At 41.9% G+C, this 12952-nt stretch overlaps 1 protein-coding gene across 1 annotated transcript in view; it reads left to right on the top strand.

Moving 5' to 3' along the window:
• The first annotated feature begins 544 nt into the window (after window positions 1-544).
• LOC110523550 (ephrin-A5b) overlaps window positions 545-12952 on the top strand; it is a 58748-nt gene continuing 46340 nt past the window's right edge. Inside the window, exon 1 of the mRNA XM_021602342.3 lies at window positions 545-1758. Coding sequence (XP_021458017.2) covers window positions 1649-1758 — 110 coding nt within the window. The 5' untranslated portion in view covers window positions 545-1648. The remainder of the gene's footprint in view (window positions 1759-12952) is intronic.

Genomic DNA, 12952 nt, shown 5'->3' with positions numbered 1-12952 from the left:
GCGTAAAGCATGTCAAGGGCGCAAACTGAAAAGATGGCGAACCAGTCTGACAGGCTACAAAATCTACAAGACAGAAACATTTTGCAAATGCCCTTGCCCAATGTTTGAATTTTAAATGCGTAGTAGGCAAATATTAACAAATATTTGGGTAAGTAATGCAGAGTGCACTGCGTTTACATCTTTACCAGAACTGTTTATTATTAGACACACAGTGGCATATCATGGAATTTAATAGGATCAAAAACTGTAGTAAATCAACTCCTGGAGCTCAATGGATGATAATAGACAGTCGTGGGCAATAAGGATTCAGTGGTTAGTTGTAGCATCATTTTCCACAATTCTGGATAATGCAAAACATTGTTGATTTCAAAATACTTTGTGTGCGTAAAGACAGTATGGACCTCGGTGAAAGGTGTAAACCTGTAAACCGACATACAGAGCAGAGCTAATATCAGATCGTTCTTATCTCGTTTAGGATCCGTGGCCCTAATACCTAGTAGGTCTACCTTGTGAAATAAATTATATGTCGCTTGAGGAAGCAGATGTACCTCCTCACGAGGAGGGATGTTGTTTTTGTAAGCGAAACGCCCATCATTCACATTTCAAACCAATGAGACTGTGCGCAAGCCTGAAACCGTACCCGCGCTGGCACAGTGGGGAAGCATGCATGCATGGCCGAGCCGGCGCTGCGCTGACTTGGTTTTCTTCAGGCCGAACTATACGACTTTCCACCGAGCCTGCTTACATTTGCCTCGTTTCATGCGACACATCGAAGTATCTCCGTCCATGCTGAGGTTTTTATAAACTCGTTTTATGCCACGGCACATTTGAATGACTCCGGTCCGAGTAAGGAAAGAGCTGATCCTAGTTATCCAGCCGTGACAATCCAGCGACAACGCCGAAGACACGGACACAGATCCGAGGGAGGACAACGTCAAGGAAGACACGGAACTGTCTGTAGCGCACAGGTTCTTTGGAGTTACTTATTATTCCAAAGTTCTAGAACAATTGAACAGATTTATGCATGGACTACCCTGTTATTACCTTTAATATCAGCAATTATATAGCTGCGTAACCTATAGTTGCAGAAACTATTAGTGCGCAAATAAGAGTTGTTCCGAGGAGATCATTATTCCTCATTGTGTTTAAAAGGCTATTCATGGTAGACCTACTGAAGGATACCTTTTTTAAGGCTCTAAATTCATGTGTATAATATTTGTGGCATTCCACATCTGTGGTTGAAGAGGATGCGCTTGTTGCTATGAATACATTATACGAGCATTGACTGAAATAATATTTATTTCAAACGGACCCTCAACTAATATTTCAGCAATTTTTTTCACCGATTGCAATTATTTTGTATTCCACAAAAAACGGATTGTGCTTTTCTAAAACTGAATGCAAATACTGAACTTTTTCCAAATGTCAATTCAAGCTTCAGCACAATAACTTCCTCGCGAAGTAATCCAATCAGTTCGTTATAACCAGAGAGGAATCAACTGAGATATAAGGCAATTATAATTTAAAAGCCTTCAGATGGGAATATCATTTCATTCTGTCTGTTCATTCGAATAATTTTATCGCGCGAGACGCTGCATCGAGAGGGACTTTGGCGTGGCCAAGTTCGGGAGCTTTGCCGCAGGTGGAAATGATCCTGTTCGTTTCCCTGGTGTTATGGATGTGTGCATATGGCCAAGAGCCGGCGTCCAAGGTGGTGTCCGACCGCTATGCCGTCTACTGGAACCGGACCAACCCCAGGTGAGTCTCGTGCGTAATCGCAAATTGTGTCAAGGACGGGCCACGGGTCACCAACTTCATGTGCCATCAACTTCATTGTTGACATAGGTTAGAGGTGGATGGCCCCTGGACCATATATGACATTTGTAACAGCATTTATTTGGAAAATGTTCATCATGATTCATTGATCAATGGTCACTTGGCAATAGCCTATAAACATACATTTTATTGATGCACATCGGCAATAATATACAAAAATTGTATGTCGGGTGACATACATGTTATCTAAAAAAAAAAAAAGCTTCTCATCAATAGTGTTTTATATCCTATACTGTAAATACACCAGAATGACTATCCATAGATAATATTATCCTGGTTCTGCTGAATGCGCCGAAAAGGAGTTTCCTGGTAGGCATCCTTAGCTATAATTTTACTAATGGAAAATTATGTGTCTTATCTCTTTAATGAGATAAATTATCACACTAACAGCCGATTTAAGATATTATGTGTTGCTGTGGCGGATTGTTACCGCGTCCACTTTTAGTGCGTCGGCAGTAGGAAAATTATTCTGTTGATTTCTGTTAGAATTCTCTGCGACCGTATCCCAGTGTCGATTAAACCAATGGCTGTACATATGAAGCGTTAAACATCTAAAATGTTGCCTTGAATGAAATTAAATATTATCTGCCAGTTTGACTTGGAAAAATATAAGGCGTGTTGCTTATGACGCACATAAACTGCAAGCTTGTGTGTGCTTATAACATGTAATTGAAGCCTTTGCATGTCGTTCTACAATAAAATTCACAAAATATTTAGTAGTAGGTTAGGTTGCCATCTGCCGTTTCTATTTTATTCTAATTAGTTAAAGTTGCCAATTAGTGTGTTCACAAGGGTAAAGCAATGGCTTCATAATAGCTGGAATGACCCACTGTAATGAATGGGCAGATGTGACTTCTATTTGACAGAGGTGCTAATTGTGAATTTCTAATCCCATCAACCCTACAGCTCTGGTAACTCAACAGTTATTCACACTGGATGACTTGCACCTCAGCAAATAGTTTGTAGTATGAGTGTATCACTTTGTTTTGTGTCATACTTAACACATCACCACCATTGTACCTGATCAGATTTTTCCTGACAGTTATAGTATCGACATGACTCCTCTAAATAGTTTGTTTTTACTTGGAGAGAAGAAACTGGTCCTTTGGGGTGATTTGCATTGCACAGAGTCAACAGATGATGCTGTACTTGTTTGTCTTTTTGTGGTAACTCTGAGGTAAAGTGGGTGCAATGAACTAGTTAGGAGACGGCAAGTAGCCTAGTGGTTAGAGCGTTGTGCCAATAACCGAAAGGTTGCTAGCTCGAATCCCCGAGCTGACTAGGTAAAAATCTGCCGTTCTGCTCCTGAACAAGGCAGTTAACCCACTGTTCCTAGGCCATCATTGTAAATAAAAATTGGTTCTTAACTGACTTGCCTAGTTAAATTAAAAAGAAAGGGAACAGGTGAGATATAAACGCAAGTGTGGCGGCTCTTTTCCTGAAACAGATAACATCTTTGATATGCTCCCATAGTGGCCTCAGCTCATTCCTATAGCTCCTGCCTAAAAAAAAGGAAAAGCTTCCCAACTTCCCAAGTCCTGCTCCTCCGTTGCCATGCCCCCCGTCCCTGCTCCCCCCACACCCAGTGTGTGACAGACAATGAGGGGAACACAGAGGGGTATTTCAGCAGTGGCCCAGGCCCAGCGTGGTGCATGCTCCTGGGAGAGATACACACATGCTGAGGTCACACACTCTGCGGTAACCAAACTGGCCCTGGGATAACCATCACAGAGCGGCACAGAGGGGACTGTAGTTAGGGTTAAAGCTGGGGCAGAACCTACCTCTCCTCTGAGGCTCTGTGACGGCCATGCAACGGCACCCTGCCTGGGTTTTGTCTGAGGAGAATAGCGCTCCTCGGGTAAATAAATAAGTAACTAAATGACTGTCTCCTTTTTCTTATTCAGGGGCCTAATCCAAATCCGACCCCGCAGTATAAAGTAACCGTGCACCATGCAAAGACTCAGGGGCCCCTGGCCCTGCCGTATAATGTAACCATACTCTGTGTTAGACCTTGGGCCCCTGGCCCCTGCTGGGTAATGTAACCATACTCAGCCATCAGAGCTCGAAGCCTGCTGGGGTATAGTCACAACTTCCAGATGAGGCTTTTTTTATGACCACAGGAGAAAAACAGCACCCAATGCAGTAGTCCTGCAGTCCATACTCAGCCATTCATGAAATCCCCTACAGGGACTCTGAAATTGAAATGGGAAGTGACTCGTGAAAAATGGAAATGGTGAAGACATTTTCACGTATTTTATATTGTCTCAAACACATGTAGGTTGATAATGGTGCCAAGTTTGTTGCAAACTTAATAAACATTATTCCTATTTTCCTCCCAAAACCTCAACATTCTGATGCACTTAGTTGATGCACTCAAACAGTGGGATTCAAAAGCAGTGGAGCAGGAGTTTAACTATGATGATGATTCAGTCATGCTTGGAGGTACAAATTCCTCAATTAGTGACATTGAGGCGCTCAAGTCATTATAATCTCCTTAATTAAAAAAAAATGAAGTGCTTGAATGACACACAATCTGGTTGAGGAGACATAAAACCACTGAGCCACAATGAATATTATAAGTGAGAGTGTTTGACTTGTTATTTAAAAATGATTTGATTTAAAGACAGCATCATTTGAAATGCCCATCTTTAAAATATGTGCTATATTAGTAGTAATTAGCTAAAGAAGACAAAATATAATGTCTTTTAAGGATGGGAAGAGACGGGCTGCGGTGTCTTTGGATGGATGTTGGTTAACACAAATATAGGATAAATAAAAATAACCAAATAAAAAACATACATGTGTGAATGCTGTGTAAATGTAGGTAATACAGGGTTGAGGGGCCACTCAGGCATTTTCTTCAGTAATACTCTGTTCATACATGTGTAATTAACAACAAGATGAGTAAATAAAGTAAATGATCGGCTTATTGCCCATTAATCAGTTGGCATTAGACAATTCCCCACCTGGCCTGTATCAGGTTTGATAGTTGCTTCATTAAAACCGTCAGGCTCCATATGGGACACATGCACCCATCGCCATGGCGAAGGTGTTTATTTGTTGCTGATAGGTGGGATCAGTGAAGAATCAGGGCTGAGTTCCGTCCCTAATCTTCCTGCTGTTTGTGTCTCCGATGCCATGGAAACCGATACCCTTCCTCATCAAAGAGCCTCATTGGGGTGGGACTAACGACCTGACAGCTGGGGAGAGGGATTCCAGCATTCTACAAGAGCACTGTCACCCCAGGGGCTGCAGTTTAAGCTCCGATAATGCCCCTCAAAGCTTTCTACAACAGATGTGACATATTTCTGTTGAAGACAATCAAAATACTTTCATCTATTTGCCTTGTGGTCAACTACTCTGGTAGCTGTGGTAACTATCCGTTCGGGGATCAAAAGTGCTCGTCCTTTTCTGAGGAAATTGTTGGATGTAGTTATACTCTGATTTGATTCTGCAGTCCTTTAGCGGACACCTCAGAAATGTGAAAATGCCTCCGTGGCATCTCTTTCCACTTCATAACATCCTTGTCCTGACAGACACAGATAGTTCTCCACTGAGCGAAATGACCTTGGCCGTTTGCTTTCTCTATTCCGGCTCATTTTTAATCTCCACTTAAGAAACAATACACAATTTTTCAGTTTGTGGCAAGTTGATGTTGTGATAGTTTCCCAGTGGCATTGAGAGTTGCTCCGTCTGCATTGTTCAGAGTGTTTACCCTCGCTTTTCCCCTCAGCCTTTTCCCGGCTCCCTGCTGCGTGGTTCCGCTTGGATTAAAAACGGACACATAAAAGGAGCCGAGTCCAAATATTGACTGGGTCTCAGGACCGCAGCCCTCTCCCAGCCCTGGCTCGGACAGTGTGAAAGGACACTATTGTTCCTATCATACTCAGCGGCCCATGGCCAGCATGCTCTTAGAGAGAGACAGAAAGAGGGAGGAGAGGTGAGTGGCAGAGAGAGAGAGGTAGTTGTGACGGACTATTGTGAGGGTGAATATGTTACGAGGCGAAGGGGAAGGGGCACACAGTCACAGGGTTAACAGAAGCTTCCGGAGAGGGGTCACAGGGTTACACAGGGAAACAGTGGCCATGCCATGGGTCCTCTGCATGAGGTCAAAACCCGTATTTCCACCCCTGCCCCGGCTAAGCCTGCGGATGGAGACAGGCATGTTGCAGCCATCTTCTCAGGGATGTCTTGGCGTCAGAGAGTGAGGTGATATATTCTGGCCCTCTGTGAAGAGGAAAATAGTCCTCCTGTGGAGAAAGCAGCCAGGTCCACTGCTCTGCGACCCTGCACGCAGAGAGAGAGGTGCCTTGCCTCTGTTGCTCTTTTCAAACTAACAAGGCTGCTTCTGTTTGACTGACAGCAACTAAAGTCGGTGTCTTGTTGGTGAACATTTATTGTGTTTACTGTGTGTAGGTAAGGATTTCTTTGTTACCTTACAGCAACACTCAATATTCATAGCGCCACACAACGAATCCTTTGGATTTGGATATAAGGTGTTTGCCATGCTGTTTCTGTTAAGATTTGAATAGATCACATTCTCAGCAGCTTCTGTAAACTTGTTTTCAGTTAATTCTCGATCGGTGTTATAGCTCAGCAAGTCGGCATCCTCCATTTCATATGCGTGGGTCAGCCAATGGATTAGAGCCAACCCTCCAGTCCCTAATCTCCAAGTCTCACTCCAGCGCTCCAAGGTTCACTTTTCTGCCGTTTCTTAAGGTTTAACTCTCGACTGGGCTTTTTGTGTGCTGTTTAAATGTGAGTGGTGAAATGGCATCCCTGTGTCTTTGTAGGCACCGGTGACGGTATTAGCAGAGAGGCTCTAAGGGGCTTAAGAGGTCAGTCTCCCTTTGTGTGGAGACACAAAACACTTCCTGTGGGACCCTTCACCCTGCTCTGTTCTTCCCCCAGAAAGCCAGGGCCTGCCTGACCATTCACATTAATCAGGGCCAGCCCCTAATGACTGCAGTAAAGCCTCTGGAACTGCTGCTAAAAGGCCTCCTGACAGACAGACAGACAGACAGACAGACAGACAGACAGACAGACAGTATAGCGGTGGGCTGGGAAGGCTGCTGTATTGACGGCCTCTATGCACCACGCTCTCTATCAGTGTGGTGAGTGGCTATCTGGGCTTCCTATTACACTTTAGCAGAACAAGCCCATAATGAAAGATAACTTTATACAGCAGGCCAAGGCAAAGATAATGAAAATGGACTCCACAAAGAGAATCCACAAAGAAAGTGTAAGGTCTGAACACTTTAAACTGCAGTTAGCTGTATTATCTACTGTGTGCCTCCTATTACAGAACATTCCCTAAGATAAAGGAAATGAAGGCTGTATGTTGCACTGCAGGTTTCAAATGGATCAAATAAATGAATAGAACAAATTGGCTGAGTACAATTCAGGGGAAGATGGCTAGAGAGAGAGAGAAAGGCAGAAAGAGAATTGGAATGATCTCCTCTGTGTTCTGTCTCCTCTCCCTCTGAGCACAGCAGTTCTCTCTGCAGCTGGAGTACCTAGAGCCAGGTTAGTCAGAGATGACTGGTCCATCCTCTGTCTTTAGTTAGTAATGATTGTTGTAAGTAGTGCTCAGTCTGAGATAGCTCCAGAAGGGTGTGGTCAGCCATGACGGCTGTTTTAGTGTTGCTGGAATCCCCCCAGTTCTACTGATGGGGAGGGACGATGGCAGGGCTGTCTCTCCAGTCTATGGCACACAAGTGGCACCAATCAAGCATATTGGCACGCGGAGCTATATATAGACCCTAGTATAATCTATTCAAAATGAATCCAAATTGAAAGGAAAGTATGCACGATATAAAACAAATGTGACGGTACAGCCAAGCATCCGTGAAATGCTTCTGGAACTTCATTTGGTTCAATGTGGCTTTTGAAATGACAGAAAAAGATAATATCCCTCTCCATGAGGCAATGTTTCCCTGTGTCATTGGTGGCAAACTTTTGGAGAGGAAAAAATACGTTTTGCTTCTACAGAATTTCTACTGTGATTGCATCAGACTTTTCCAATCATGATTTTTAAAACCAGAGTAGATGAAGAGTAGATGTTTTTTTTAATTGACATTATTTATAAGACTCAAAAAAGAAATCTGATGATAGTGTTACGTTCCCCAGCAAGAAAACAAAAAATGGCACTCAAACAGAAGATGGAACTAACAAAGAGTCACTGACCAACAACCAAAACAAAACAGGTGTGGTTTTAGGAGGGGTTCTGAGTGTCCACTGACAGTTGACTAGCAACAATAAGTGGAATCTAAGACCCAACATGGGCGCCAACCAAATTTGCCCAAGGAGAAGGGAACAAAAGAAAAACCCACACTAAATTTAAAGACAGGAAACAAACCAAAAAGGTGGAGCAAGACAACATCAGGGAAATCAGACAAAGGAATGTTTTTCTATAAATAAAAATAGGGAGCACCTCCACATCCATCAAGACACCTGGGGCACTGGGCCAGCCACTCTTAGATAGCACCTGGGCCAGCACAGGTGAATCACCTTCCCACTAACAAGATGTCAACCAACACAGGTGTAACACATACTGACTAACAAGGTGACACCAATCGGTGCGCCCTATGTGCTGAGGAGCTATACCTGCTAAAGTCCAAACCTAAATAGAAAAACCAAAGCCTGTAATAATGTCTTTACATTTATCAATGTTCTTATCCAGAACAATTTACAGGAGCAATTAGGATTAAGTGCCTTGTTCAAGGTCACATCAACAGATTAATCACCTAGTTGGCTCAGGGATTCAAACCAGCAACCTTTCAGTTACTGGCCCAACGCTCTTAACCCCTAGACCACCTGCCACCCCCTTGTAGCATTATTTTCCATAGCATTCCAGAACATGTCTAGGGTGTTGTCAGTGTATGCCGTAATCTTTAGCATAGTTGTGTCATTTCAGGCACCCGTGGACAAATTAGGCATTGATAATTGATTGATAATTGATAATGTGATTTTTTTTAGTCAATACAAAAAACACAAGTGACATTTAGATGTGTGGAAAGAACAGTGTTATTTTCATGAACTTGTTGTCACTTTGCGGGACCTTTAGTGTGGCTTACTGGCCCATGGAGAGTTTCCTCCTGTTGGATTTGAGCATGCTTGGTGCTTTGGGACCCTGAAATATTAAAAAGCTGTTTGCGATCTCACAGTAGAGCCTGGACACGCAACCGGAAGAAATCCAGGTCAGGACCACCGTGACTTTAATGCAGGGGTCGACATTTTGTCTCACTCCATCTTTCATACATGGTTTCTCACCCCCCATGTTTCTTTGAAGTTAATAAGCAACTTCGATGAAATCATATGATTTTGTCATCACCCTAAGTTAAGCACTGTTGATTGAAATCTCAGACTGCTAGGATTTGTTCTGTCTTCATAGGCGTGGCTCTCTTTTCTTGCCTGACTTTCAGCTGTGTCTTGTGACAGGGAGGGAAGCAAAGACCGCCATTTCCCTCCAAATCAGACTCCATTTTGTTTCCAAGAAACAAAGGTCGGTTGAAAATCCTGGGACCCTTAGTGAACAGGCTCCACCCCTTGTTGAATTCAACATGAAGATACATAGGACACAATGAACAGCTTTAGATATGATAAAACTACATTTTTATATTGCAATTTTAATGCATTGCTTTACAACATTAATTTACAGTGAAATTGAATCTTGGGGTAAAGGGGTTTAGGGGCTGTGAGGAGGGGGGCAACAAAACGATGCAAACCAGGGGTCTCGCTCAGCTATAAGTCAATGTTCGAGGCAACATGGTCATTGCTTGGCTGTGTTTGTGTCATAGGCACGTTGTGTTTGTGCCCTAGCTAGCCTAGCTTGCCTAGCCGTATCTATGCCATGGCTGCTGGTGCCCTAGCTGAGCTGGCGGCCTGGCACCCATATCACTCTTCGTGGCAACACAGTGGGAACACGCAGGCAGACGCTGGCAGCGCCTGGGCTGATGATCTCCCTTTATGTCTTTGCTCCGCCAGGGCCCTCAGTTATTCTAGTGCATAATTGATGGAGGAGTTAGAATAGCAGAAGTAATGCGATGAGAGGGTGCAGCCAGGCGGAGCGAGGGATCGCGTGCGTGGGGCTGCAAACATTGGAGGGGACGACGAGAGGGCATCTGGAGTAACAGGTCCCTGCGCTTTGGCACGCAGAGTCAACACAAAATGTCATCCTCCAGCCAATCACAGCTCAGCGTCTCCCCCCCCAATAAGATGTCTTCGCTGAAGCAGAATACTATGTTCCCCATGAATCAGACAACCGACCGCAGTTATTAGTTCGCAGTCTGCAGATTATGTGCTAGGATATTAATAGGTTTTATTAGCCCTTTCTCAGACTAAATTCAACTGAGACAGAAAATGACTAGCATTGCATTTGTTATATAAAATGTGTTATAATTGAAGTAATGTAACATTTTAGTGGTCATTTGAATAGGCCTGGACTGTGGTATTTATGTGGTACGTTGAGTCACAAGGCATTCTCTCCAACATCTTTGTTCCTTCATCACGTAGTTAGTAGATGTAGCAGTGACAGGGTGTATATCACACCTAGACAAGCAACTACAAAGAGACACTAATGGGCAAACAACCCTCTGTTGTCTGTTAAACAAAGAGGCCAGGTCGCAGATTACCTGTCCCGTCCCTCTTCAAAGCAGCCAACTACCTTTCACGACAAAAAAACTGCAATAAAAGCTGCAGGACTTCACCTGAAACCCATCTGAAATACCTATGTTCCTGGTTAGGATGCTGCGGTTAGAGCCTGAAACCACTCTGTATCATTCCCACTAGTATCACTATACCAGGGGACAGACAAGAGAGAACAGATGTGCCAGATAGATGTATGAGAGAATTACAATTATGTTCTATACATTTTTATAAAAAATAATGTAGTCATTTTTCATCCGGCTGCACATTTTTTTTTATCAACAAACAAGCGTTCGGTTTCGATTGATAAATGAACGTATCTTTTAATATTGAAAAAAGTAGTTAGTAGTTAGAAATTGATAGCAATTTAATTTCCATCAAAATGTAATTTGAATATGACCAATAGTGATCTAACAAGGCAATTATATTTAGTTGTGTTTATTAAATCCTAACATCTATTTTATGGAATCAATCCATCAGACCTGCAAGCAATGTACTGTATATTTATTACTGCATATTTTAAGAAATGTTACTTAGATTCTCAGGGGATTGTATATTATAGCACTTTCTTAGAGTTTAAAAAATACTTTTTATATTTCAGCATGAGCCATGCTATGGTTTGGCCAGTTACAGTATTCCATAATAACTCAATGGGCAGGTCCGTCTGGAGACAGAAATATTACCGCTCTGCCATAAAGACTTCCGATGTAAACCTAAGCAGTGAGCACACTCCGGAAAAAATAAACCATCTTTATGAGCAGGATTTTATGATCTTAATGACCAAAGCCCAGGCCCAATGGCCTTTAAGTGCACTTCTGGACAGAGATTTTTAGGGCCAGACATGGACCAACCCAGATAGTGCTTATAGAATGATACTACTAGTGGGATTTACCACAATTGATGGTTTTCATATGTTGGTCATCACATTTTCTGAGGAAAATATGCCAATATCAGGGTTTGCACTCGCTATACGACATTTGGCTGTAGCATAAACAAAATTTAGGCATACACTAAAGTGAAGAAAAAAATACGAAAGAAAAATTATTAGACTGTGATATATTTCAACAATTACATTCCCCAAAAATATAAGTATTATATTTTATTATAAACCAACGGATTTAAAAAAAGATAAAGATAACTTTATGCAACCATTTTAAATATAGTTCACAATTATAATTTTTTATATACATTTAAAATGTATTTAAATGACAGAGTATTCATTAAGGAAGATACTGATGACATTTTATTGGTAACATACATTTTTATAAGTGTCTTGTGGTGGGTATAAATAAAATTAAATGTACAGTTGACCTCAGGCAAAATGTTACAAAAGTGGACAATACAAAACATTACCTTTGAATTGTTTTAAAGACTTTATATCAATGATATATAACATTTTATAAATAAGAATTTGCCTAGTTAAATAAAGGTTAAATAAAAAAGGTAATAAAATAAATAAAAACGATTTAATTTTGATTCCCATGCTGAGTTAGTTATTTGATAAGTTGTGTAAAGGAGGCCCTAATCAGATATTGTGGAATGATTATATACCACAGTCATGTGAATGGTGCATTTGAAATGTAATCGTTATTTATCTCTCAGTCTAAGAGAAAAATGTAGTTTTATAAATAGGAAGTTGGCATTTCAGTGCTTGAATGGACCTTGGTACCAACCACGGGTGTTTTGTGACGGCTTCAAATTTTTTTACTACTAAAAAGAGAATTGATTGAAAAGGCCCCTGGTCTGTTAGGTGCTGAAGTCTTATGACTGTTACTTTGGTCAGTCACATGGTCCAACACAGAGGTTCTGTTAGTGAGGTCTAGACACGCGATACACAAGGGGCCAAATAAGTGCACCGGCTAACACGTCACACACATTTACCATCCACCAACCAAGCCACTACAGTATGACGGAGGCAGGCTCGTTTGACATTTTGCCCAGCAACCCAGTAACATGGTAGGAAATATAGTAGGCCGACCTAATATTGCTGGTTCCAATTCTCCTTTGCTATTAGTTAAAGATTTACCATCTCCAACTGATTTTTTTCTCAATTGTTCAGGGAAATATTGAGATAATTGAGATAGAGCCTTATATATCAAGGCTTTATATATAATAGATTTAGATATTTTTGTTAATAATTTTGGTGTTCAGTTTCAGCTGACAGTGTGGCTTGCAGTACTTGCCTGTGCTGTTCTAATGGGCTCCTCCATTTGGTTACCATTGTTCCTGTAATTTAAATCCCAGAGTATTTCTTTTTCACATCCTCGAAACTAGTGTAAGGGATAGGAATTATGCAAATTGAAGCCCAAAGACAATGGAAGTGGGAGGTGTGATCAGCCAGAAACTCACCAATAAGGTTTAAGCCAGAACCTGCCACAGCCAATGAGGCGTAGAGGAGCTGCATTTTCATTGGAAGATCAGCCCTAATTACCAAAACTGTGGCAGATACATTGGGGTGTGAATTGTGTTC

The sequence above is a fragment of the Oncorhynchus mykiss genome, chromosome 5 (assembly GCF_057628025.1).
Source record: "Oncorhynchus mykiss isolate SJ-2025 chromosome 5, ASM5762802v1, whole genome shotgun sequence".
NCBI classification, from domain to species: Eukaryota; Metazoa; Chordata; class Actinopteri; order Salmoniformes; family Salmonidae; genus Oncorhynchus; species Oncorhynchus mykiss.
The sequence above is the reverse complement of the archived record's forward strand: the minus strand, read 5'-3'. Positions and strand labels throughout refer to the sequence as shown.